Raw genomic sequence first — 27,774 nt, forward strand, 5'->3', positions numbered from 1 at the left:
CGTTCACTAGGTGCGTGTGTTTCCCTGACGCGGAGGACAAAGAGGACAGTCTTTTATGAAATGTTCGGAGCTTGCACAGTACAGGCACAAGTTCTCGTTCCTGCGGCGAGTCCTCTCTTGTTGGGTCAGGCGAGACGGTCCACTTGCATGGCCTCCTTGCAATGGATGCTGAAAGAGAGGAGCCAGGCGCGGATTACGCCTGGTGCGAACAAGATCCTTTTCCTGGCGAAGCTCCTGGCGTCTTTCAATGTAGCGCATATCAATGCGGGTAGCCAAGTGGATGAGTTCAGTCAAGGAGGAGGGTATCTCTCGTGCGGCCAGACAATCCTTGATGTGGCTGGATAAACATTTCTTGAAGGTCGCGCAGAGAGCCTCATTATTCCAGGCCAACTCAGAGGCCAGTGTGTGGAAATGTACGGCATATTCGCCCACTGTAGAGTCTCCTTGGACGAGGTTTAGCAAGGCTTTTTCAGCGGAAGATGCACGGGCAGGTTCCTCAAAGACACTGCATACTTCGGTGAAGAAGGACTGAATGGTAGCAGTGGAAGGATCGTTGCGGTCCCAAGGCGGTGTGGCCCAGGACAAGGCCTTTCCAGATAGCAGACTGACCACGAATGCCACCTTAGACCGTTCTGTGGGAAACTGGTCCGACATGATCTCCAGGTGCAGTGAACACTGGGTCAGGAACCCATGGCACAGCTTAGAATCCCCATCAAACTTGTCAGGTAGAGACAGGCGGACTCTGGACGTGGAAGCGGCAGCTCGCTGTGGAGGAGATGCTGGAGCTGGCGGAGGAGATGGTTGCTGCTGTGGAGGCAGAAGCTGCTGAAACATGGCAGTCAACTGAGACAGCTGTTGTCCTTGTTGGGCGATCTGCTGAGATTGCTGGGCGACCACGGTGGTGAGGTCAGTGAGACTTGGCAGCGGCACCTCAGCGGAATCCATGGTCGGATCTACTGTCAGGATCCGGACTGGTATGCGGGGAGGACACTGGTAGTGGATCCTCTGTGCCAGAGAGGCGATGGCGTGGGCCGTACCAGGGGAACGGAATCTAAGGGGTTACTGGTTTTCACCAGAGCCCGCCGCAAAGCGGGATGGACTTGCTGCAGCAGGTAACCCCCAGGTTGTTCCACCCGGTAGGGACTCAACCCCTCTGGGGGCTGAGACTGGCGCGGGACACAAGGACAAGACAAAGGCAAGGTCAGATGTAGCAGAAGGTCAGGGCAGGTGGCAACGGTTCGTAGTCAGGGGCAACAGCAAGGGTCTGGACACACAGGCGATGGTTCACAAAAACGCTTTCACTGGCACAAGGGCAACAAGATCCGGCGAGGACAGGAAGGGGAAGTGGGTTTATATGTGTAGGAGTGATTGGGAACAGATTGGGCCAGGCACCAATTAACGGTGCACTGGCCCTTTAAATCTGAGAGACCCAGCGTGTGCGCGCCCTAGAGAGTGGGACCACGCGCGCCGGGACTGATCAACAGGAGGACGGGGCAGGTAAACAGAATGGGATGCGACCCGCGGGAAGGCACGTCCCGCCGCGCGGATTGCATCCCTGCCGGGGGAAACAGAGCAGCGCTCTTGGTCAGCGAGTCTGACCGGGGCACTGCAAACAGGAGGTGAACGCCGCGAGCGCTCCGGGGGAGGAGAGGGACCCGGAGCACTCGGCGTGACAACAAGAAATGAAAAAATAGCCAATTTGGGCCTTATTGCCCAAACAGTTCTGGCTGTGAGCTCCTATGAGCCAGACATGGAGTGGGGTTAAATACGTTGCAAAAAGATACTCACGGTACTTGAGCGACATTGCCCACTACAGGATCCAGGTACTTACAAAAGCTGTCTCAACTCGACCACTTCTCCAACAATCTTAGAGAACCCAGCATTCTTATCTGCGACTAGTGATCGTGTGTTTCTCCAATGATTTGGCTTCAGTTGTTCGCATACTGTCCACTAAAGAATAAAGCAAAATAAAAAAAAACAATAATAGCTCTGTCAGTTGTCAGGGGCAGATCAGACATTTGACCTAAAGTCAGAGATGTGGCAGTGTCACATTTGAACAGGTTTATCCATTGACTAAAGTTGGGCAAATAGTGTACTAGACAATGTATGAAAAATACACCTAATGGGAAAATTTTTCAGATAATAAACCTAATTTTAAGTACTTGCCTCCCCCATCTAATCTGTCCACTTCAGCATCTTTCCTATGTAAAGGGGTTGTGCATTGCACAATACTGAGCTGCTCACTCACAATAAGAGTAAAAACTTCTGTATATGGAATAATTTGTCACAGGAACAGCTCTAAGCTCCTGTGCTTTGTTAGCGATAGGATACATCTTGCTTCTCAACAGTTACAAAGTACAGGAGCTATGAGAACCAACTGTTAGTGCTTGTAATGATAGTATAGTCATAGAAGCTGTAAAAGCTACAAATAAAAGCTGCTCACAGCTCTTGGTGCGGGTTATATTACTATACTAGAATGATGAAGTGTTGCACATAAGCAATGGCACCAATACAATGCCCACAGCTTGAGGAACGAGAGCAGGGGTAAGCAACCAAGCAGCATATTTGTAACCACTTTACTGAATTGCCAAGGGTGAGCACTACCCATATCATCCAGTTTTATAAACATAGGAGGCACATGGGCACAAAGAAGTGACTAACTTCCAAACAGTTCAATATTAAAACAGACTTACAATATAATTATGTTTATTTTTACACTATACATGAATTGTCACTATTTAACATAATGGGAAAACTGTTTTTAACGATTCAGCAATGCAGTCACCGGATCTGTTGGGATCTGCAGGGGTCTGGGGTGGGAGGACAGAGGGGTGGGGGCTTAGGGGTCTAAAGGAGGACTTGGGGGGGGGGGTAACAGAGGGGGCTGGAGTCTGGAGGACATTTTGCCAGTAAAAATCTGCTTGCAGCTGAGTCTAATTCTTTTCATTGGGATTCTGCTGCTCAGTGCACACTGCAGAATTCCACCAGTGGAATGGACATCCACCTAAAGAATGAACATGTTTTTTCTTTGGGCGGAATTCCGCGGGACTTCATTGTTGTCTATGAGACGGCACACGTCCTACCACCGATGACTTTGGTATGGCCTGCTGCAAGCAGACATTCCATTGGCTGAATGTCCGCTGTGTGTCCTTAGGGGTCTGAAGGAGGAGGGGAAAGATGGGTCTGGAGGACATAGGGGTCTGGGAAGGACAGTACAGGGGTGGGATTCTACCAAATGAAACAGTGTGTGCAGTGTTATTTTCAATGGATTGGATGCCCGACAGGGTTATATTTAGGGGACACAGTGTGTGACAGGGTCATATTTAGTGGATATGTGAAAATTAAAACTGAACATGGGGGAAGTGTTGCCTGGTGCAGTTACCCAGGGTAACACATGAGTGAATGGTAAGTGAACTTGCTTGCCTGGTGCAGTTACCCAGGGTAACACATGAGTGAATGGTAAGTGAACTTGCTTACCTGGTGGTGTTCAACTCAGAGCTCAACACCTTATAGCGCTTATAATGTATACAGTGGCTGCCTCAGACCCGAACCCGTCTAATGGAGGGATCCTTGAATGCCAAACTTACCGACCGGATGGTCCTGAGGGAGGGAAAGAAAAAGGGTCTACTGGGGCACACAACCTTACTGGTGACCCGTAATAACCAATGACACCGTTGGTAGAAAATAAAAAAATTATTTTATTAAGTAAATGATGACACATTTCGAGAGCTGGTGCTCCCTTTATCAAGTCGATGGACTTGATTAAGAGAGAACCAGCTCTCGGAACGCATTGTCATTAACACCGTGGACTTGATAACCGGAGCACCATCGCTCGGAACGCATTGTCATTAACACCGTGGACTTGATAACCGGAGCATCATCTCTCGGAACGCATTGTCATTAACATCATGGACTTGATAAAGGGAGCACCAGCTCTCGGAACGCATTGTCATTAACATTGTGGACTTGATAAAGGGAGCACCATCTCTCGAAAGCATTGTTATTAACATTGTGGACTTGATAAAGGGAGCACCATCTCTCGAAAGCATTGTTATTAACATTGTGGACTTGATAAAGGGAGCACCAGCTCTCGAAACCATTGTTATTAACATTGTGGACTTGATAAAGGGAGCACCAGCTCTTGAAAGCATTGTTATTAACATTGTGGACTTGATGAAGGGAGCACCAGCTCTTGGAACGCATCAACATTAACTTAATAAAATCTTTTTTTATTTTCTACACATGATGTCCGCGATTATTCCGGATCACCAGTACGGTTGTGCTCCCCAGTAGACCTTTCCTCCCCCCCCCCCCCACTCAGGACCTTACGACGGTTGGCAATTTTAGGGTCATATTTAGGGCACAATGTCTGGCAGATTTATAATGATTATTGTCTTTATACACAGGATGAGGATCTGCTGACAATGCGAAGAATCAATGATATTTGGGCATCAGACTCTGCAGAGGAAGATGTAGCTGGAAGAAGTCCTGGAACTACAGCAGAGAAGACATCACTCAGGTCACTGATATCATTGTGTATTCTCCTGACTGTGTCCATCACTTCTGTAGTCACTCATAATTTCTGCAGTGATGATGGGTGAAACTGTACCCCAATCTGAGACTCTCAAGCTTTTACAAAACTACAACTCCCATTGTGCCTAAAGCTCTCCAGACATGATGGGAGTTGTAGCTTTGCAACAACTAGAGAGCCACATGGACCAAGGCGATTTTAGACTATACAGCCTATTTTATTTTGGTGGGGGTCTGACTGCTGTGACCTCCACGTAAAAAAAAAAAAAAGGGCTGCGTAGTCTAATATGCCCGAGCCTATTTTTTGTCCTAGTCCAGGCCTTACTTGACTCACCCGCAACAAGTCCTGGGTGAAGGCTTGTCAAGTTAACATAAGTGAAAATATTTTTGTGGGGGAGGGGGCCCACTATACTGAAGTGCTCGGTCTTCCAGGCAGCCTTAATCTGGCCCTGCCTACAACCTTCTCATTTATTTATATGAGGCTGTATGAGGGCTCATTTTTTCACTGCTCTGTAGTTTTTCTTGGTACATTATTGCATATACAGTGACCTCCCAACCTACGATGGCCCCGACATACAATAATTTCAACATACGATGGCCTCTCAGAGGCCATCGCATGTTGAAGGCAGCATCAACATACGATGCTTTTGTATGTCGGGGCCATCGCATAAACAGCTATCCGGCAGCACAGACTGCTTCAGCTGCCATCGGATAGCCGTTTAAGGTGCCCCGTGTGGTCCGGTGGTGGTCACTCACCTATCCCCGACGTTCCGGACGGTCCTCTTCAGGCTCCGCTGCATCACCGTTGCTCTCCTTCGTTGTCATCATGTTGCCTCGCACGCCGTCCCGTCATCCAATAGGAGCGGCGTACGTAGCGACGTGATGACGGCGATGAAGAGCGACGATCCCAGGCAGCAGAGACGGTCCAGAGCGGCAGAGACACCCCAGGGAGGTGGCGACAGCGATGGAGGGCGACATCCAGGGCAGTGGTGACGGTCAGGAGTGGCGGGGACAGGTGAGTATAACTTCCTATAGTTTCCTATACTTTCATACATTGCACAGATCCCTCAATGTACGATGATTTCAACTAACAATGGTTCATTTGAAACAAATTACAATCGTATGTTGATGGACCACTGTACATCACTTTTTTTTTGGGGAATGTGATGTTACCAAAGAGCGGCAAATAGGCTTTCCGTGCATACTGGGAGTTGTAGTTATGTAATAGCTGGAGGCAACTATTTGGAAAACACTGCTTTAAATTGTACAGTGCTGTTTATATTCCAAGTCTCCAGCACTAGGAAATATACGAGTATCTGGAGTGTCTGTGGAATGCAGTAACAAGCATTAAATTCAGGCTTCCCAGCTACTTTCTAAACTATTTGCAGTGGAGTGGCCCCTGACATATGACAGAACATGTAGGAGCTCCACGTCACGCCTTGGCGCCTCCCAATAACACTCTCCACTGCTGCTTCCAAATGACAGCGCCCAGAGGCGGCTGACCCTCGTCAACAGCCTATCATCGCCGTCGTCCCGCCCAAATCTCAGGGACACGCCCACTTCCGCGGAGCTCGCGTCGAATTGTCGAATTCCTTGCTGGCGACATCACGTGATGTGCCCTCCCTCTGACCTCTGCACCGCCCCGCCCTCTGACGTGTTCCAGTTGACCACACCCGTTCGCGCAGGATTCGTGCATGCGCATTACCGGGCCGGGCTGGCAGGAAAGATGGCGGCGGCGGCGGCGGGAGGAGTCCGGGGTTGAGAGAGCGGCCCGGGGAACGGGGAAATGGCGAGATTGTCAGACTATTTCCTGCTGGTGGGGTATGACCTTAACAAGAGAGGTGAGAATGGGCGGGACCGGGTTGGGGGGGGGAAGGGGGCTCGTAAGTGTCTGGGTTATGTGTTACCACCCTGGGGTTCGTGAGGTGCCTCGGTAATGGGGGCTGTTGCTGAGGAGACCTAGAAAGTGAAATTGGCGCTGTTGCTATAAGTGTGTAAGGCAGTGTTTCCCAATCAGGGTGCCTCCAGCTGTTGCAAAACTACAACTCCCAGCATGCCCCGGCTGTCCGGGCATGCTGGGAGTTGTAGTTTTGCAACAGCTGGAGGCACCCTGATTGGGAAACACTGGTGTACGGGTTGGTGACAGTCCCTGTAATGTATGGAGGTGATGTGCTGCCATATATAGTGCTTGTGTGAGCTCTCTCCTCATAGGAGTGCCATATGTTTCCACTGCTTACAGTGCCAGGCAGATTGGTGAGAGCCCCTCAATGGTGGCTGCCATAGGATCAGGATGTATTGGCATTGACCAGGGATCACTTGTTTACCTTCCCCTCCCAGCTCTCCTCTATGCCTGACACTCCCAGCCCGGGGCTTCCCAATGAGTAAATAGATGTATAATGGAACAGGAAGCGTCTACCTTTGGAACCAGAAGCCTTCTAATCTCAGCCTCTCTATACTCTGCTCTTCTATACAGGCCTACAGGTTTCCTAGGGTTGTCTGGTAGACGCCACCCAAAACCAGATGTGTTCCTTCTTAGGTATTAAAGACATTTTCTTATGTATTTAAAGTGCTACTCCGGGGGCAATTGTCTGCTCTCATAATACCGCAGTACTACCCCATACTGATCCCCACTAATCATCCGGAACGGCTGCTCTCTGTGCTGTATGTGAGTGGGGGTTAGATAAAGTGACTTCTGGTGGCCTGTCACATTGGTGATCAGTATGGCGTGGTTTTGTGGAAATAAAGCTACCCAGTGATGCAAGGAACAGGCTGGCTGTATAACCATAGAACATTTCTCGGTGTGGTGCTTTATGAACATTGCCGCTGGTATTAATCTTAAAGGAGTACTCCGGTGGAATTTTTTTAAATTTTTTTTTAAATCAACTGGTGCCAGAAAGTTAAACAGATTTGTAAATTACTTCTATTAAAAAAATCTTAATCCTTCCAGTACTTATTAGTTGCTGAATACTACAGAGGAAAAATTATTTTCTTTATGGAACACAGAGCTCTCTGCTGACATCATGACCACAGTGCTCTCTGCTGACATCATGACTAGAGATGAGCGAACTTACAGTAAATTCGATTCGTCACAAACTTCTCGGCTCGGTGGTTGCTGACTTTTCCTGCATAAATTAGTTCAGCTTTCAGGTGCTCCTGTGGGCTGGAAAAGGTGGATACAGTCCTAGGAGACTCTTTCTTAGGACTGTAGCCACCTTTTCCAGCCCACCGGAAAGCTGAACTAATTTATGCAGGAAAAGTTAGCAACCGCCGAGCTGAGAAGTTCGTGATGAATCGAATTTACTGTAAGTTCGCTCATCTCTAATCATGACCACAGTGCTCTCTGCTGACATCATGACCACAGTGCTCTCTGCTGACACCTCTGTCCATTTTAAGAACTGTCCAGAATAGGAGAAATCCCCATAGAAAACATATGCTGCTCTGGACAGTTCCTAAAATGGACAGAGAGCACTATGTTGATGTCAGCAGAGAGCACTGTGTTCCAAAAAGAGAAGAATTTCCTCTGTAGTATTCAGCAGCTAATAAGTACTGGAAGGATTAAGATTTTTAAATAGATGTAATTTACAAATCTGTTTAACTTTCTGGCACAAGTTGATTTAAAAAGAAAAAAAAAAGTTTTCCACCGGAGTACCCCTTTAATGAAGTAACCAAATTTGATATAATACGCTATAGTTTTATATCTTTGCCTCATTTCCAGTATTGCGGTTCTGGTCCTCGCAGCCAGCAACCTGTATATGTTTTTTTTTTTTTTTAAATGGTGGTCAATGAGAACCGTATATGTGGGTACGGTTCCATCTGGTTTGCACAATACAGTTTTGCAGTTTGCACATGCGCAGTGCACGGCTTAAGTTCTTCCCACAAATAGAACAAGTAGAACTTTATTTAATTAAGGACAAACACAAAACCGTATCCGTTTAAAAAAGAAACGTATTAAACCGCATTCAACCAGACATCCGTTTTCAAACCGTATGCGGTTTAAAACTGTACAGAGATATATACGGTTGTATACGGTTCGGTCCGGTTTTGAGACACGCGTTTTTTTTTTTAGCAAAAAACCTGATACGGCAACCGTATTGCAAAAACGAGACGTGAATGCAGCCTAAGGCTTGCTTTGTTGTTTTATCATAATTCCTACCAGTGGCCGTGTGTGTTAGTTGGATATTCTGATAAGGAATATTTACATCTGCTATTAAAGAAAACTTCCACGTTTCAGTCCTGTTCCATCTGTTCTAAGGCCACTCCTTCCAATGTTGTCATTTAGTCTTTTGTGACTCCTCCATGCAAATAGGGAATTAGTTTTCTACTTATAACTTTTAGCATGCCATATGTTGGTCATGAATAATAAGAGTATCCCCATCTCATGCCGGCGGTTAATGATTGGTGGGGGTCCAACCTCCGGGATCCCTGCTGATTCTGAGAAGGGGCTGCAGGGGATTTAGTCTTTCCCTGCACAGTAACATCCTGGCCACCCACTGTGCAGGGGACTGCAGCACAGATCTATCCAAAGTCCGCAGATCCCTGCACGGACAGGTGACTAGACGTGTGCTGTGCTGTGGAGGGGCTGCAGTGCTGAATTGATGGTGTGGCCCTTTTTTCTCTAGATATCTTACCAGTATCTTATCACTTTGTAAGATGAGAATTCCCTCTTCCCATGGCTCAGGAACTGATCTTCTGATGCATGGTTTGGATTGGCCTTTGTGTGCTTTGTCTGATAACAGGGAATTGTGTTCAATTCTCTATTTGAAGATCTGGTTGCTGGATAGACCTAGTGTGATCAAATGCCCACAGTGAATTCACATAACTTCTGTGTAAAATGAGCAATGTCAATACAGTCAAATGCTGAGGCTATGTGCACAGGATTGAATTTATGTGCAGAATTCCGCACAGAGATTCCGTAGCAAGAGTCCTATTCATTTTTAATGGGACTCTGCTGTGCTGTTCACATAGCAGAATTTCTGTGCCGGAAACATTTGGCGCCAAAATTCAGATTCCACTTTCCGTGCGGATATTCCCCTGTGTGAACATAGCCTTAGGCTACATTCACATCTGCATTGGAGACTTTTTTTTTATTTTTTATTTTTTTGGGGGGTGGGGGGGGGTCTGGTTCTGTAACAGATTCTGCCCAAATCACTGGATAAAAAAAAGCCTATATACAAGATTCTTTTTGACAACACACCAAGAATCTGAGAGACCGTAAGTGAATTAGGTCCATTGGGTGCTGTTGGTAACCGGCATGCATCGGCTCCAGTGGCTTTTTTTTTTTTTTGGTCTTCTGTGGTGATGGAGATCGCTTGAAAAAACACAGATGTGAACATAGCCTTATTAACAAAAGTATGATGAGCAAGGAGGTTCCAGACTGTCTTACTATGACAGGTGTTGGGCCAAAAATGTAGATAGGCCTTGTTAAAATAAGATGCTATTATAAGTGTCTGGCAGCAGCTTGTCTCCATCCCACTTAAGCATGCATCCTCAGCGAAGCCGTGCTTGTATTTCTATGAACAGCTTAGGATAGGTAGCATTTGGTCAGCATTTCTAATGTATGACCACCTTAGTGTTGAAGGAGAGAATGCTACATGACGTCCTTGTGGTTGTAAAGTTGTTGCATTGTAAACAAACATTTTATATTACAACACTGCATGGTCTTTTATGTTGTGACTTGAAGTGTGGAACCTGGGATATGGACATTTGGACAGGAGAAACTCCATAGACAGCCTGTGTTTATCTGGATACACATTCATGTTTTTAAGACATATTAAAGGGGTTATCCAGGAAAAAAAACTTTGTTTTTATATATCAACTGGCTCCAGAGAGTTAACCAGATTTGTCAATTACTTCTATTAAAAAATCCTAATCCTTTCTATACTTATGAGCTGCTGAAGTTGAGTTGTTCTTTTCTGTCTAAGTGCTCTCTGATGACACCTGTCTTGGGAACTTTCCAGAGTAGAAGCAAATCCCCATAGCAAACCTCTTCTACTCTGTGCAGTTCCCGAGACAAGCAGAGATGTCAGCAGAGAGCACTGTTGCCAGACAGAAAAGAACAATTCAACTTCAGCAGCTGATAATTATTGGAAGGAGTAAGATTTTTTTTTTTAATGAAAGTAATTTACAAATCTGTTTAACTTTCTGGAGCCAGTTGATATATTGTTTTTTCCTGGAATACCCCTTTAATTTTGTAATGACCTTTTTAAGGGTTTTCAATTTCTTTTATGGCGTAGAAAAGTTCAAGTGATGTCTGCCCCAGTTGTGCTGAAGTTTGTAACTTTCTCATCTCTCCCACTTAAAAAAAAAAACTACATCGAACTAGGCCGGGTTAATAAATCGAAAAAAATACAAGCATAAAAAAAAACTACCATATTTTTATTGTAACAATTTGCTTTGTGGAAAAGCGTCCTTCTGCGCATGACCGCTGGCTCATTTGTGTGGCCCTTTAAATTTATCATTTTTGGCCACACACCTACTCGGATGATGCTCGGTTAATAACAATGGTTTTATTGGCTGCACAAAAGGCTTAATCAACCAATCGGGGTTTGCTTGTTCATTGGCCGATCACTGGCTCTTCTACTCAGGCCTGTTATCAGGAACAAACTTTTCTACAAACACTCATTCATCTCATAATCAGCCCATGTAAATGGGGCTTATGAAGTGCAAGTTTTAAGAAATAACCTCCTAAAATTTTCTGTCTAAATTTCTGACCATTTTGGCACAGACAACATGTCAGTGTAGGTTGTGTAGCTCACATGGTATCCTCAAGACTGGATACAATTGTAGCACAATCCCTATCATTTTCTATCCACCGTACTGGGAGGTAGTAGGTACATCCCTCTATCTGGTCCTACCCCTTTAACAGAGCTCAAGTCCTGCAGGAATGCATGGGAACTGGGTTCCTGCACCTTTTCCACAGCAGGAACACTGTTCCCATGAGCAGGACCAGCCCTTTAGTGTAAATTTTAGGTGAGTTCCCACACTTTATTTTCCAGGGACTTGACCCCTGCCCTTTAACATGAAACTAGTTCTCTGGGGTTGAGCCCACATGTTGCAGCTTTGTTTTAGGGTTTTCTAAAAATTCACGGCAAAAATGTTGCTGTTCTACTAAACATTTTTTTTCCTTTATTTTGGAATAATAACAAAATTGCCTCAAACTGCTGCGTATGAACTACTTTAAAAGCAAAGGTACATTGGTGATGGTGTCCTCGCTTGGTAAAGCTGCAGTCCTCCCTATTCCCCTGGAGCAGTCACTGCCAGGAAATTAGCAATACATGTTACCCATGTAAATCACCAGTCTGCCAGTTTGACCAGCTCTTATCCTCCTCAATAGGAGCCATGGGCATGACTTTTTATGATGTCCATCTGGAATAATACAGCTCTTCTTGAGATCTATTTTATATTTTCTCTTCAGGTTTCCAAGTAGATTATATAATTAAAAAAAGGCCTTGCTTGTTTAACACTATCTGGAATTATACATTTTATTTGTTTGATGAAAATGAACAAATTGAGGTTGTTTGCGTGGTAGTGAAGCAGATGGTATTCTGAACAATATGTGTGGTGAAGGTTTGGCGAGGAAATGAATCTGGGCACGTTCTAGTATTTAGGGGGAAATGTATCATCGTATTTATGCGACAACTCATTTGCTCCTATACTGCTTAAAGGGAAACTGACAGCTGGTTCATCTGCACCCACTTACACAGGTTTATAGTGAACCAGATTAAAATGTGGTTTAACTAACCCAGTCCCGAAGATAGACCCATTATTAGGTGGCATTGCTGGGTCCCGCCTCTATTCCTCAAAGCCAGCTATTAAGATTTTAGCAGTACTGCCTAAGGGTCCGTTCACACAGGTGGATTACCTTCGGAATTTCCACAGCTTATTTTCTGCGGAAAATCAGCTACAGATTTTGCTACCATTGACTACTAGGAAAATCAGCAAATCTACATCTACTGCGGATTTTCTGCTGACCCATTGAAGTCAATTGTAGCAAAATCTGCAGCAGATTTTCCGAAGCAAATACACCGTGGAAATTCTGCAGGTAATCTACCCGTGTGACCGGACCCTTATAATGGGTCTATCTCTGGATTTCTGAGCTATACCTCATTTTAATCTGGTTCACCTGTGGTATACCACTGTATTGGGTTGGTGTGGATGAAGCCAATGTCAGTTGTGCCTTAAAGGGGTTCTCTGGCACTAAGGCATCTTATCCCCTATCCAAAGGATAGGGGATAAGATGTCTGATCGCGGGGGTCCCGCCGCTGGATGTCCATCATTAACCCCACAGATGCCGTGATCAATACAGATCACGGCATCTGCAGCAGTGCGGCACTTTGAATGGATGATCGGATCGCCCACAGCGCTGCCGCGGCGATCCAATCATCCAGTATGGCGGCCGGAGGTCCCCTCACCTTGCTCCGGCCTTCTCGCAGGGTTTTCTGCTCTGGTCTGCGATCAAGCAGACCAGACCAGAGCAGAAGATGATCGATAATACTGAGCAGTGCTATGTCCTATGCATAGCACTGAACAGTGTTAGCAATCAACTGATTGCTATGAATAGTCCCCTATGGGGACATAAAGTGTTAAAAAAATAAAATAATGTAAAAATATGTGAAAAATCCCCTCCCCAATAAAAAAGTAAAATTTTTTCCCATTTTACCCCCAAAGAAGCGTAAAAAAAATAATTAATACACATTTGGTATCGCCGCGTGCGTAAAAGTCTGAACTATTAAAATATATTGTTAATTATTCCGTAAACGTAAAAAAGTCAAATTGCTGCTTTTTTTTTCTCACATTTTAGTCCAAAAAAAGTCAAACCTAAGCAAAAGTGGTACTGATAAAGGCCCCATATACGGAAAAATGAGAAAGTTATAGGTGGTCAAAATAGGGCAATTTCAAATATACTAATTTTGTTAAAATGGTTTGAGATTTTTTTTAAGCGGTAAAATTATAGAAAAGCATATATGATGGGTATCATTTTAATCGTATTGGCCCACAGAATAAAGAAAATGTCATTTTTACCGGAAAGTGTACAGCGTGAAAACAAAACCTTCCAAAATTTGCGGTTTTCTTTTCAATTTTCCCACATAAATAATATTTGTTTGGTTGTGCCGTACATTTTATGAAAACATAAGTGATGTAATTACAAAGTACAATTGGTGACGCAAAAAACAAGCCCTCATATGGGTCTGTGGATGGAAATATGAGAGTTATGATTTTTAGAAGGCAAGGAGGAAAAAACGAAAATACAAAAATAAAATTGGTCTGGTCCTTAACCTCTTAAGGACTTATTGCATACCTGTACGACCTAAGGCCGGCCCGGTGTGAAAAACGGGGTCACGCCATGACCCCGCATCACACCGGGTTGGTCCCGGCTGCTAACGATAGCCGGGACCCTGGGCTAACAGCGCACGGCATCGATCGTTGTGCCGCGCGCTGTTAACCCTTCAGACGCGGCGATCAAAGTTGACCGCCGCGTCTGAAAACAAAAGTAAATGGTTCCCGGCAGCTCAGTCGGGCTGATCGGGACATCGCGATAAAATCGCGATGTTCCGATCAGCTGGGACGCAGGCGGAGGTCTCCTTACCTGTCTCCGCGGCGTCCGATCGGGGATTGATTGCTCCAAGCCTGGGCTACAGGCTTGAGCAATCGAGCCCCTATCTGACTGATCCCTGCAAAGCTATGGCTTTGCAGGGATCAGCATAGAAGATCAGTGTGTGCAGTGCTATAGCTCCCTATGGGAGCTAGAACACTGCAAAAAAAAGTAAAAAAAAAAATAAGTTAAAGGAGAACTACGGGATTGAAAATTTTATCCCCTATCCTAAGAATAGGGAATAAGTTTCAGAGTGCGGGGGGTCCGACCGCTGGGGCCCCCCACGATCTCCCGTACGATGCGGCGGCTGACACGCGTCCTCCATTTACTGCTATGGGAGAGCCCAAGCGCTGCCTTCGGCAATTTCCGGCTCTCCCATAGCAGTGTATGGAGGGGGCGTGTCGGCCGCTGCTTCGTGCGGTGGTCAGCACACCCTCTCTAATCAGAGAGCCGGGGCCCCATACGGGAGATCGCGGGGGGCCCCAGCGGTCGCACCCCCCCTGCGATCTGAAACTTATCCCCTATCCTTAGGATAGGGGATACATTTTTCAATCCCGTAGTTCTCCTTTAACAAAGGTCATTAAACCCCTTCCCTATTAAAAGTTTGAATCACCCCCCTTTTCCCATAAAAAAAAAAACTGTGTAAATAAAAATAAACGTGGTATCGCCACGTGTGGAAATGTCCGAACTATAAAAAAAATATATAGTTAATTAAATTGCACGGTCAATGGCGTGCGCGCAAAAAAAAAACAAAGTCCAAAATAGTGTATTTTTGGTCACTTTTTATATCATGAAAAAATTTATAAAAAGTGATCAAAAAGTCCGATCAATACAAAAATGGTACCGATAAAAAAATCAGAGCACAGCCCAAAACATTTGTCCTCATACCGGCCCGTACTCGGAAAAATAAAAAAAAGTTATAGGGGTTAGAAGATGAGAATTTTTAACATATAAATTTTCCTGCATGTAGTTATGATTTTTTCTGAAGTACGACAATATCCAACCTATATAAGTAGGGTATCATTTTAACCGTATGAAACTACAGAATAAAGATAATGTGTTATTTTTACCAAAAAATGCACTGCGTAGAAACGGAAGCCACCAAAATTTACAAAATGAAATTTTTTCTTCAATTTTGTTGCACAATGATTTTTTTCAGTTTCGCCGTGGATTTTTGGGTAAAATGACTAATGTCACTGCAAAGTAGAATTGGTGGCGCAAAAAATAAGCCATCATATGGATTTTTAGGTGCAAAATTGACAGCGTTATGATTTTTAGAAGGTGATGAGGAAAAAATGAAAATGCAAAAACAGAAAAACGCTGAGTCCTTAAGGGGTTAAAGGGTAGCTCCCACCATCCTTTATTTATTTTTTTTTCCCTCTCTATCCCTGCCTATTACTCATCTATCCCTAACCCCCTCCCTGCTTAAATTATTATTATTATTATTTTTTTTTACTATGTTAAAAATGACTTTTTGTCTGCCTGGTAGTGTGCTCACTACCAGGCAGACTTCCCCAGCAGGCACCACGTCACTGATGCCTGCTGGGAAGGGCGACTTCCGCCCTTAGTTCATCTATATAGGGTGCCTCCTGCTAGACAGTCCAGCGTGCAGGGGCAGCAGCAGCGGCGGCATCATTTGCAGGAGTGGCCGGCTGGCCAGGGAGCAAATGCACTCGCTCCCTGCCTGTCTGATTGGCTGAATGAATTAGGACCGATGCCTGGCCGGCATCAGTCCGAATTCAGGCGTGACATCACGCCAGCCTGCAGCCGGCCACTAGGAGGGAGACCCCTAGTGGCCGGTTTTCAAACGTTAATTAAAGCGTTTTAATTTAAAAAATATGAAAATGTATTAGAGATATGTTGTAGTACATACGGTATGTACTACAACATATATATATATATATATATATATATATATATATATATATATATATATATATAAAAGTTCATGACAGTGCCCATTTAAGTCCAAAATGGGCATGGTCCTTAAGGGGTTAAAAATGTCCCAAACTTTTGCGTAATCTCACTTTAAAACTTACTAAGATCTAAGGTCTTTATGAAAAACATTTCACCTTTTGGATAAATTTGGGCAGGTACACAAGGTACTCACAAGCAAAAGGTGTGAAGAATAACTTAATGCGCACATAGGGGGACATTTATCAAAACATGTGCAGAGGAAAAGTTGCCCAGTTGCCCATAGCAACCAATCAGATCGCTTCTTTCATTTTGCAGAGGCCTTGTTAAAAATGAAAGAAGAAATCTGATTGGTTGCTATGGGTAACTGGGCAACATTTTCCTCTGCACAGGTTTTGATAAATCTCCCCCATAGTGATTAATGCCACCCTAAGGGCTTGTTCACACGAACAGAATTCTCTTCAAACTCGCAGCGGATCTCCCGCTGCAAGTTTGAAAAGGGGCGGGGTCTCCATGTGATAGATACCTGCAGCAGATTTTTGCCAGCGGAATCTCCGCTGTTGAAAATCCGCCGCAGACCCCATTGAAGGCGGATTTTCAACAGCGGAGGTTCCGCTTGCAAAAATCTGCTGCGAGTAGCACATGGAGACCCCGCCCCTTTTCAAACTCGCAGCGGTAGATTCGCTGTGAGTTTGAAAAGAAATCCGCTCATGTGAAGGAGCCCAGAGGGATATGTTCACACGAGCGGATTACCTGTGGAATTGCTGTGGAAAATCTGCTGCAGATTTGCCTCTAGTGCAGATTTTCCGCTGACCCATTGAATTCAATAGTAGCAAAATCTGCAGCAGTATTTCTGCAGCAAGTACCCTGTGGAAATTCCACAGGTAATCCACCTCTGTGTATGGACCCATAGGGTACCGTCACATGTGCGTATTTTCGGCTGCAGATTTGCAGTAGTAGATTTTGCTACCCATTGAAGTAAATGGGCAGCAAAATCGGCAACAACAAAAAAAACGTACGTGTGAACGTACCATTGGGGTCCATTCACATGTACAGGATATGCTGCATATTTTGTGTAGCTGATTTTGCTACCCAGGCAAGTTAATGGGTAGAAAAATCAGCTGCACAAAATATGCAGCAGATCCTGTATGTGTGAATGTACCCTTAACCCCTTAATGACCAAGCCCATTTTCACCTCAAGGACCAGGCCAATTTTATTTTTGCGTTTTTCCTCCTCGCCTTCTAAAATCCATAACTCATTTATATTTCCATCTACAGACCCATATAAGGGTTTATTTTTTGCGTGACCAATTGTACTTTGTAATAAAAACTCTCATTTTACCATAAAATGTACGGCGAACCCCCCCCAAATTTTTTTTTAGGGAGGAAATTTTAATGAAAACCAAAATTTTGCACATTTTGAAGTTTTATTTTTCACACTGTACACTTTACGGTAAAAATGACATGTGTTCTTTATTCTGCGGGTCAATACGATCAAAATGATACCCATGGCTAGATACTTTTATATTTTTGTACCGCTTAAAAAAAAATCAAAAACTTTTTGTACAAAATCAGTAATCTAAAATTGCCCTATTTTGACCACCTATAACTTTTTCATTTTTCCGTATATAGGGCAGTATGAGGGCTAATTTTTTGCGTCGTCATCTGTACTTTTTTTAGATACCACATTTGCATATATAAAACTTTTAGATAATTTTTTATTAATTTTTTTGAATAAAATGTGACAAAAAAGCAGGATTTGTGGACTTTTTAAAATTTATAACATTTACGCCATTCATCGTACGGGATCATTAACATAATATTTTGATAGTTTGGACATTTACGCACGCGGAGATACCAAATATGTTTATTTAAAAAAAAAAATTTACGCTTTTTGGGGGTAAAATGGGAAAAACGGACAATTTTTATTCTGGGAGGGGATTTTTCACTTTTTTTTTTACTTTTTATTTTTACATTTTTCAACTTTTTTTTTTTTTTTTTTTACACTTTTCATGTCCCCATAGGGGACTATCTATAGCAATCGTTTGATTGCTAATACTGTGCAGTGCTATGCATAGGACACAGCACTGCTCAGTATTATCGGTGATCTTCTGCTCTGGTCTGCTCGATCGCAGACCAGAGCAGAAGACCCCGGGAGACAGCCGAAGCTAGGTAAGGGGACCTCCGGCTGTCATGCTGGATGATCGGATCCCCGCGGCAGCGCTGCGGGCGATCCGATCATCCAATCAAAATGCCGCGATCTGTATTGATCACAGCATGGGAGGGGTTAATGGCAGACATCTGCGCGATCGCGGATGTCGGCCATTACCGGCGGGTCACCGGCTGCTGCTAGCAGCTGGAACCTGCCGTGTATGACGCGAGCACCCTTCCGATGCTCGCGGTCATACACAGGACGTAAATGTACGTCCTGGTGCTTGAAGTCCCGCCAAACCAGGACTTACATTTACGTCCGTGGTCGTTAAAGGGGTTGTCCAGTAGGAATAAACTTTCAACTATGCGCTGAGGCTTGCTATTAAAATAAACACAGCTTATATGTACCGTACTGGCTCCTTACAGGGCTCTGGTGTCATAGCGTTTCGTTCAGTCTGGTGTCTGCCTGACACTCTTCTTCCCAGCACTATAGGTGAGATGTCACAGCCCTGCTCCGCCAATTGGTGGCTGCAATGATGTCCTGCCTCAGTCATGGGTTGGGGAGGAGTGGTGCTGTGAGCTACGTCACTCTAGATGCTACGCTCTGCAGCTTCGGGAGAAGAAGACATCAGCATGCGGACTCAGGATCTTTAGCTATCTACCAGAAACCGGTTGTCATGCCATTGATTTTTCTACTTTTACTTTCCCTTGCTTTTGCTTATATAGAAGTGGCTTCCTGTTTCTTATTGTACTGGAATTTAATGTATCTTGAATAAGTTTACCAATGACAGGGCAGATGTCTGAAAAGTTTTCCTAACAGTTTCAGAATAAAAAAAATTATAAATCCATATAAAATTGGGAGTATAAAAGAATATACTATGGGTTTAGACTTTTGTTTGCCATATGAGGGTCCTGTAAGCTTTCGGGAGCTACAATATGGATGTGCGTATGAGGCCTTGGGACATTTTCACAGCAGTTCGGCTATTAATGGGAGAAATTGCTGCCAAGTCTTTGCTCAAATCCTCTGCCACCTTTATCGGAGCTCCCTTTGCTCTAGCACAACGGCCGTGTGAACAAGCCCTAAAGAACAGTATCATTGAGGCCAGTAGGAGCCAGTTTTGATGCAGAAAGGACAGTGAGTTTGGACATAGAATCGGCTCAAATTTAGCAGCCAAGTTAGTGCTGAATATTGCTGTGTGAATGGCACCTACAACGCCTTTAACCTCATGCCTGTATTAGGGCTCCTTTTTTAAAAAAATTTTTTTTAATTTTAATTTTTACAATATGTAATACTAGCACATTACCAGTCTTTCTACATAAACCAAGCAACAATGATGCTCTCCTTCTCTTATCCCATCCCTTGCACTATTCTCTGCTCCTGCCTACCATACAGTTAAATCATACTTTACCAGCACGTTGTTTTGGTGGCAGGATGTTTAGAAGTTGTGGGCAATCTCTGAAGCCCCAGATTAGCATATAAATAATTATTTAGCACCTTGTATTACTTGTCAGTGTGCATGGAAAAGCTCCTCTTCTGAAAAGACTGCAAGCTGTCTCACACTGGTGAAAGCTGGCTGATACACTGCACTGAGGCACAGCAGGTTAGTGTCGGCTCAGGAAGACTGTGCAAGGCATAGTGATGAGACAGGAGTTGTGAGAATTAGTGAAGGAATCTCATGCTACCTCACACTCATTGTAGGAACAGTACATAAACTGTAGTTTAGTAGTTAAACATCCCATTTGGCCATGATCTGTGACCAGTGCTTTGTAGCCCCATGCTTTGTGGCTCACACTAGTAGGCCTTGGTAAGGACCATATGCACTGGCAATTTACATTATTGCAGATGTATTCTGTGTACGATATAGTGCCGGTTTGGATGGTATGATACAATTGTTCAATTTTAAATACCATATGTTTGCAAATTTATGATATCTGTTTTCTGTACATTTAATATTTATTTCCTTCATATATATTACAACATAAAACAGATTAGCGACCTAAAACCTTGGAACCGATCATTTTAATAAAAAAAAAAAATGGAAGGCAAAAAACCTTTTAAACCAAGAAATAAATGCTAAAACTGAACAATTTAGAACATGTATACCGTGACAATGTGCTCTGTTCGTTTGACCAGTTACAATCCAGTTATAATTTACCGAGAAATTACTTTTTTAAATACCTTCAGCTCTGCTATGCACTGAATGCTCAGTTCCCCACGGGGAGCTCACCGATTTCGGCCTTCCCTCTTATTGGAGTCCTGAAATCGCAGGGACCGAGAGGGCTGGTGTCCATCCTCTACACACATCTTATTCAGGCCAAGAACTTCCCGCTCCCCATTGCCAGCGGTCCGGCACTGGGTATCCCATATCCCTAATTTGACTTAGGATGACTGGGAGGACATTTTCTCCCCCCACGTGCATGTGTCCCCGGCAGCTAATAATAAATTGATCCAATTGAACATTATCCATTATAGTTATATTACCCCCTTAGATTGCATAGAATTGGTCAGTCTGACTCTGCTGCTTGTCATCGTTGTGAGAAATTGCCTAACAAATTTTGGGGGGCTTTTTCTCCTTTCACCCCTTATAAAAAGGTGAAGTTGGGGTCTACACCTGACAGGTTTTGATAAATCTCCCCTGTATGCTGTAAGATGGGCTATCCTGTCATTTACATCCTGTTCACTTGTACTAGACTTCAAGTGCCTTGATGTGTGTATTTATAGTTGTACAATGTGTTCACTTTACTGGGCCTGATGGCTGATAATGTTTACTTTTCAATAAACCGAATAAAAAAAAAATATATAAAAAAAAAATGAACAGATTATAACTTTAGCCATATTAAAGGCGATATCTTTTGGAGAAAAATCTTAAAGGGGTACTCCGGTGGAAAACATTATTACTTTTTTTCCAGAAGGTTAAGCAGATTTGGAAATTACTTCTATTAAAAAATCTTTATCCTTCCAGTACTTCTTAGCTGCTATATACTACTACAGAGAAAGTTCTTTTCCTTTTTGGATTTCTTATTTTTTTTATTCTGTCCACTGTGCTCTCTGCTGACACCTCTGTCCAAAGCAGGAGCAAATCCCCATAGCAAACCTATCCTACTCTGGACAGTTCCTGATATGGACAGAGGTGTCAGCAGAGAGTACTGTGGACAGAAAAAAAAATCCAAAAAGAAAAGAACTTTCTCTGTAGTAGAAAGCAGCTAATAGGTACTGGAAGGATAAATATTTTTAAATAGAAGTAATTTACAAATATGTTTAACTTTCTGGCACCAGTTAATTAAAAACAAAATGTTTTCCCCCGAAGTATCCCTTTAACCTGTTCAGGACCCAGGGCGTAATTTTACGCCCCGGCGCCCTGGTACTTAAGGACCCAGGGCGTAAACTTACGCCCTGGTGGTTTCCGGTCCCTGCCGCGCGCCGGGCAGAGATCGGAAGCGGATGCCTGCTGAAATGCTTCAGCAGGCATCCAGGGCAAACGCCAAGGGGGGCCCTTGCGATCTGTGGCGATAGCGGGCTGATCGGGTCTCTGGGACCTGACCGCCCGGTAATTTTGCATGATCCCGGCTGTCACAGACAGCCAGGACAATGCTAAAGAATAGGAGCGAGGTGGCAAGCCTGCCACCTCCTCCGATCCCCTGCGATTCTTCGGTTAGTTAACCGACCAATCGCAGGGGGGGGGGGGGGCGGTTACTTCCTCCCGTCCTGCCTGGCCCCTGAAAGTCCGGAGAGGACGGGAGGAAGACCGGAGGATGCGGCGGGGGACGGGGGAGTGCTGGGGACCGGCCCCGGTACTTACCTCGTCCCTGAAGACCCGGATCCTGGCGATGGCGGCGGCGACAGTTGAGTAGATCTTCAGCCGCGGCCGGGCCCTTTACAGCAATGCACGTCGCCGTAAAGCGACATGCATTGCTGTAATGGGACCCTGTAAAGTACAACTCCCAGTATGCCCAGACAGCCCTTGGCGTCTGGGCATGCTGGGAGTTGCAGTTTTGCAACATCTGGAGGTCCACAGTTTGGAGACCACTGTGCCCTTCCAGATGTTGCAAAACTACACATCCTCAGCATGCCCTTACTGTCCAGGCATGCTGGGAGTTGTAGTTCTGTAACATCTGGCCATTCAGATGTTGCAGAACTAGAACTCCCAGCATGCCTTGACAGTTGTGGCATACTGGGAGTTGTAGTTTTGCAACATCTGGAAGGGCACAGATTGGGAACCACTGTATTAGTGGTCTACAAACTGTAGTCCTCCAGATGTTGCAAAACTACAACTCCAAGCATGCTGGGAGTTGTAGTTCGGCAACATCTGGCTCTAAAGATGTTGCCGAACTACTACTTCCAGCATGCCTGATAACGCTGGGAGTTGTGGTTTTGCAACAACTGGAGGCACACTGGTTGGGAAACATTGTGTGTTTCCCAACCTGTGTGCCTCCAGCTGTTGCAAAACAATAACTACCAGCATGCACTGATAGACTGTGCATGCTGGGAGTTGTAGTTTTGCAACAGCTGGAGGTGTCCGCCCCCCCCCCCCCCCCCGTGAATGTACTTACAGTGGGGCTTACAGTGAGTATCAGGCTGCAAGTTTGCGATGCAGCAAATTTTGCGCGGCAGCTCAAACTCGCAGCGGGAAAATCGCTGTAACCGCTCCTGCCCGTCTGACTGTACCCTAAAAACACTACACTACACTAACACAAAATAAAATAAAAAGTAAAAAACACTACATATACACATACCCCTACACAGCCCCAACAATCCATTTTCTCATTTTACCCCTTGTAAAAATTAAAAAATTGGGTCTACAAGAACATGCGAGTGTAAAAAATGAAGATTGTGAATTTTCTCCTTCACTTTGCTGCTATTCCTGTGAAACACCTAAAGGGTTAAAATGCTGACTGAATGTAATTTTGAATACTTTGGGGGGTGCAGTTTTTATAATGGGGTAATTTGTGGGGTATTTCTAAGATGAAGACGCTTCAAATCCACTTCAAACCTGAACTGGTCCCTGAAAAATTGTGATTTTGGAAATTTTGCGAAAAATTGGAAAATTGCTGCTGAACTTTGAAGCCCTCTGATGTCTTCCAAAAGTAAAAACACGTCAATTTCATGATGCAAACATAAAGTAGACATATTATATATGTGAATTAAAAAAATGATTTGGAATATCCATTTTCCTTACAAGCAGAGAGCTTCAAAGTTAGAAAAATGCTAAATTTTCAAATTTTTCATCAAATTTGGGGATTTTTCACCAAGAAAGGATGCAAGTTACCACAAAATTTTACCACTATGTTAAAGTAGAATATGTCACGAAAAAACAATCTCAGAATCAGAATGATAAGTAAAAGCATTCCAGAGTTATTAATGTTTAAAGTGACAGTGGTCAGATGTGCAAAAAATGGCCGAGTCCTAAGGTGTAAAATGGCTGGGTCCTTAAGGGGGTTAAGCCATTCTGCTCGGGCACCCAGAATATACAATAACAAACTGAGCTTTTTGCCGCTTCCTTGGTGTCCTGGTATCGCTGCTTCAGTTCTCTGGTGGTATCGTCTTCTGCCTTGACTGTAGTCAACGCGTCACACTGAGGATCAGCTAATCGCTGGCTGCAACGATGTCCCGCCTTGGCCGGTGATGGGCTGAGCAGCAAGGTGATGCATTAAGCCCTGCCATTGGTTGCTGGGATGCATCACACTGCCGCTCAGCCTATCACTGTGGTCAGCGATTTGCTGACAAGCAGGGTGACCCATTGACCATTTTTCCTCACAAATATCTCTTTTTAAGACCCCTTTCACACTGCTTTTGCACCCTGTCAAGAACGGCTGTTTAATCCCTTGGGGACTCGAAGGTTTTCTGTTTTTGCACTTTTATTTTTTCCCTCCACCTTTAAAAAATCATAACCCTTTAAATTTTGCACCTACAGATCTGTATGATGGCTTATTTTTTGTGCCACCAATTCTACTTTGTAATGACATCAGTCATTTTACCCAAAAATCTACAGCGAAACAAAAAATCATTGTGCGACGAAATTGAAGAAAAAAACGCCATTTTGGGGGCTTCCGTTTCTACACAGTACATTTTTCGTTAAAAAAATGACACCTTACCTTTATTCTGTAGGTCCATGCGATTAAAATGATACCCTACTTATATAGGTTTGATTTTGTCGAAAAACTACATGCAGGAAAATGTTTAAAAATTGTCATATTCTGACCCCTATAACTTTTTTACTTTGCTGCGTACAGGGCGGTATGAGGGCACATTTTTGGCATCGTGATCTGAAGTTTTTATCGGTACCATTTTTTAATCTGACTTTTTGATCTCTTTTTATCAATTTTTACCCTATTTTGGACTTTGGAATTTTTTTGTGTGTACACCATTGACCGTGCGGTTTAATTAACAATATATTTTTATTGTTTGGATATTTACGCACGCGGTGATACCACATATGTTCTGATTTATTTTCTTTCTTTGATTAAATTCTTTTCTTTTTGAAACACAGAACTGTCTGCTGACATCACGAGCACAGTGCTCTCTGCTGACATCTCTGTCCATTTTAGGAACTGTCCAGAACAGCATATGTTTGCTATGGGGATTTCCTTTTACTTTGGACAGTTCCTAAAATGGGCAGAGATGTCAGCAGAGAGCACTGTGCTCATGATGCCAGCAGACAGCTCTGTGTTTCAAACGGAAAAGAATTTCCACTGTAGTATTCAGCAGCTAATAAGTACAGGAAGGATTAAGATTTTTTAATAGTAATTTACAAATCTGTTTAACTTTCTGGCACCAGTTGATTTTTTTTTTTGCAATGTTATAGCCCCCATAGGGGTTATAACGTGCAGTACATTGATTGCCAGCACTGTTCAATGCTATGCCATAGCATTGCATTGATCAGTGTTATCGACGGTCGATTGCTCAAGCCTGGATATCAGGCTTGGAGCAATCACTTGCCGATCAGACGTGCCAGAGGCAGGTAACGGACCCTCCGCTCGCTTCCTAACTGATCGGGACACCGCGGTTTCACTCCGGTGATCCCGATCAGTTCGACTGAGCTGCAGGGAATGCTCTTTTTTCATTTTTTATTTTAATTTTTTTACATTTTAGACGCGGCAATAGACTTTGATTGCCACGTCTAAAGGGTTAATAGCATGCGTCACCGCGATTAGTGACACGCGCTATTAGTCCCGGCTACTGTTAGCCACCGGGACCTACCTGATATGACGCGGGGTCACCGCATGATCCTGCGTTATATCGCGGGAGCGGGCGCAGGACATACAGGTATGCCCTGTGTCCCCAAGAAGTTAAAGGGAAAACAATTTTTTTAAATCAACTGGTGCCAGAAAGTGAAACAAATTTGTAAGTTACTTCTATTTAAAAATCTTACTCCTTCCAGTACTTATCAGCTGCTGTATGGTCCACAGGAAGTTATTTTATTTTTGAATTTCCTTTCTGTCTGACCACAGTGCTCTCTGCTGACACCTCTGTCCAATTTATGAACTGTCCAGAGGAGGAGCAAATTCCCATAGCAAACCTCTCCTGCTCTGGACAGTTCCTGACATGGACAGAGGTGTCAGCAGAGAGCACTGTGGTCAGACAGAAAATAACTAAACAACTTCCTCTGTAGTATACAGCAGCTGATAAGTACTGGAAGAGAGATAAGTACTGGATTAAGATTTTTTAATAGCAGTAATTTACAAATCAGTTTAACTTTCTGGCACCATTTAATTTAAAAAATATATATTTTCCACCGGAGTGACCCTTTAGGGTGCGTTCACACGCTAGTAACTAGCAGCGGGTTTCCCTACGCCACCATTCATTTGAATGGGTCAACGGACAGTCCGGAAATCTGACACTATTGCGGACTGTCTGTGGACCCATTTAAATCAATGGTAGCGTAACTCGCAGCGAGAAACCCGATGCTAGTAATAGTGTGTGAGCGCACCCTTAAAGTCATTTTTTTTGGTTTTGTTTGTGCCTTTAACCGGCCGTTCTTTTGATGGGGCACAATGGGCAACAACAGGTCCCAACGGCTCACATTTACTATAATGCAGTCTGTTTTTTAACGGGAACAGCGGGAGAAAAAGACGGCGCAAGCAGTATTTTTTCTTCCGCTATTCTGATGCGCATCACACTGTCGTTTCATAACAGCAGTGTGAAAGGAGCCAAAGTCTGTGGGATTTTCAGTCTTGTAGAAATCCTGCAGGGAACGTGGACTAATTCCCAATGATCTCTCTGAGTGGGTTGTGGCTCATCTGAGGTGCAGGGCTTGCCAGTCTTTGTCTTTCTGCAGACAGGGCAGAGGAGAAGCAACCAAAAGAATTTCTGCACATAATTCACCTGAAGGAGTGGCAGTGAGGAATCGAGGTCCAGATGAATCTCCGAAATACCATATGCAGAAACATAAATACCCTCACTGTCCCAGTGTCTTGTTCACACTTTACCAGCAGGGGATGTTCCATATGTAAGAACTTGCACTTGCCCTTCACTCAGGTTACAAAGTGAACATAATGTACACTCCAACAAATTCCATTCACCCTATACACACAGCTTGCTGCCACCGCTTGAATATAGAGAAGTGCAACTCCTCACACAATAATGGAAAGCCTCTGATGTGACCGCATACGATGCGAATCAATCTTTATTGTTTTAAACAATGTTTTTATATTCTCAGCCTATGGGTCAGGTTACCATTCAAATCATTAGGTAAATGTGGTGGAAGGACCAGGAATAGGGGTTCACCTTATTCTAGTTCCTCAGCTTGGATAAACAGATTTATATCTGCCCATCTTTTAAAGTTTGTACCAACTAGCCCCCAGTCACTGGGGCAGTCCAATGTGGCTTTTCTATGCAACACAGGCCTGGATTGATATGAATCTCCTTATTTGTGTATGTGGAGAGATCTACCAATCAAGTTGGTCATGGAGAAGTCGACACAGTCCCATTCCCATCTATTTTTAAAACTATGATTCCTCTGAAACCCTGCAATGTTTCACATTTAATCATAAAACTATTGTAGTAAGCGAATCTGTCCCGAAACCAAGGGGAGCATAGATTTGATGACCTATAATGCATTTGGAAAATTTTGCGACTTTCACTTTTTTCACATTTTATGTTGCGGCCTTGTGCTAAAAAACAGTAATTCTGCACTCAATACCCCCTAATGAGAATGTGAAAATATAATTTTAGAAATATTTGCATTAAAAGTGCATAAAAAAAAACTACAACTTTTTTTTCTGGACATAAGTTTTCGGGCCCTATGCTATGACACTTGCAATTTAGTTTTTGTGGCCTCCTATTCCTAATGATCATATCTGAGATGTTTCTTTACATTGACTGGAGTCACCGAAGGTAATTTTAAGTAGATTGGACAGGATTTGAATACCCATGCCTGTCTATATACGGTCTCATAGCTGACAATGAATATCAGAATAAGAACCAAGCCATGAGACGGAAAGAACTGCTTGTAGAGGTCACAGACAGTATTGTGTGGAGGCACAGCTCTGGAGAAGTTTACAAAGAATTCTGCTGTGCTGAAAGTTCACATGAGCAAAGTGGCCTCCATAATGCTTACATGGAATAAGTTTAAAACAACCAGGATTCT

At 43.9% G+C, this 27,774-nt stretch overlaps 1 protein-coding gene across 6 annotated transcripts in view; it reads left to right on the forward strand.

Annotated features, from left to right (window-relative positions):
* The first annotated feature begins 6,204 nt into the window (after positions 1–6,204).
* The window catches only part of SBF1 (SET binding factor 1), a 173,692-nt gene continuing 152,122 nt past the window's right edge, over positions 6,205–27,774 (forward strand). For 3 of the 6 annotated variants that reach the window (XM_056573047.1, XM_056573049.1, XM_056573048.1), the window contains exon 1: positions 6,205–6,371. In XM_056573047.1, the coding sequence (XP_056429022.1) occupies positions 6,317–6,371 (55 nt within the window). In that variant the 5' untranslated portion in view covers positions 6,205–6,316. The remainder of the gene's footprint in view (positions 6,372–27,774) is intronic. The other 3 variants (XM_056573051.1, XM_056573050.1, XM_056573052.1) reach the window with 1 other exon arrangement.

Source organism: Hyla sarda, chromosome 4, assembly GCF_029499605.1.
Source record: "Hyla sarda isolate aHylSar1 chromosome 4, aHylSar1.hap1, whole genome shotgun sequence".
Classification (NCBI taxonomy): domain Eukaryota; kingdom Metazoa; phylum Chordata; class Amphibia; order Anura; family Hylidae; genus Hyla; species Hyla sarda.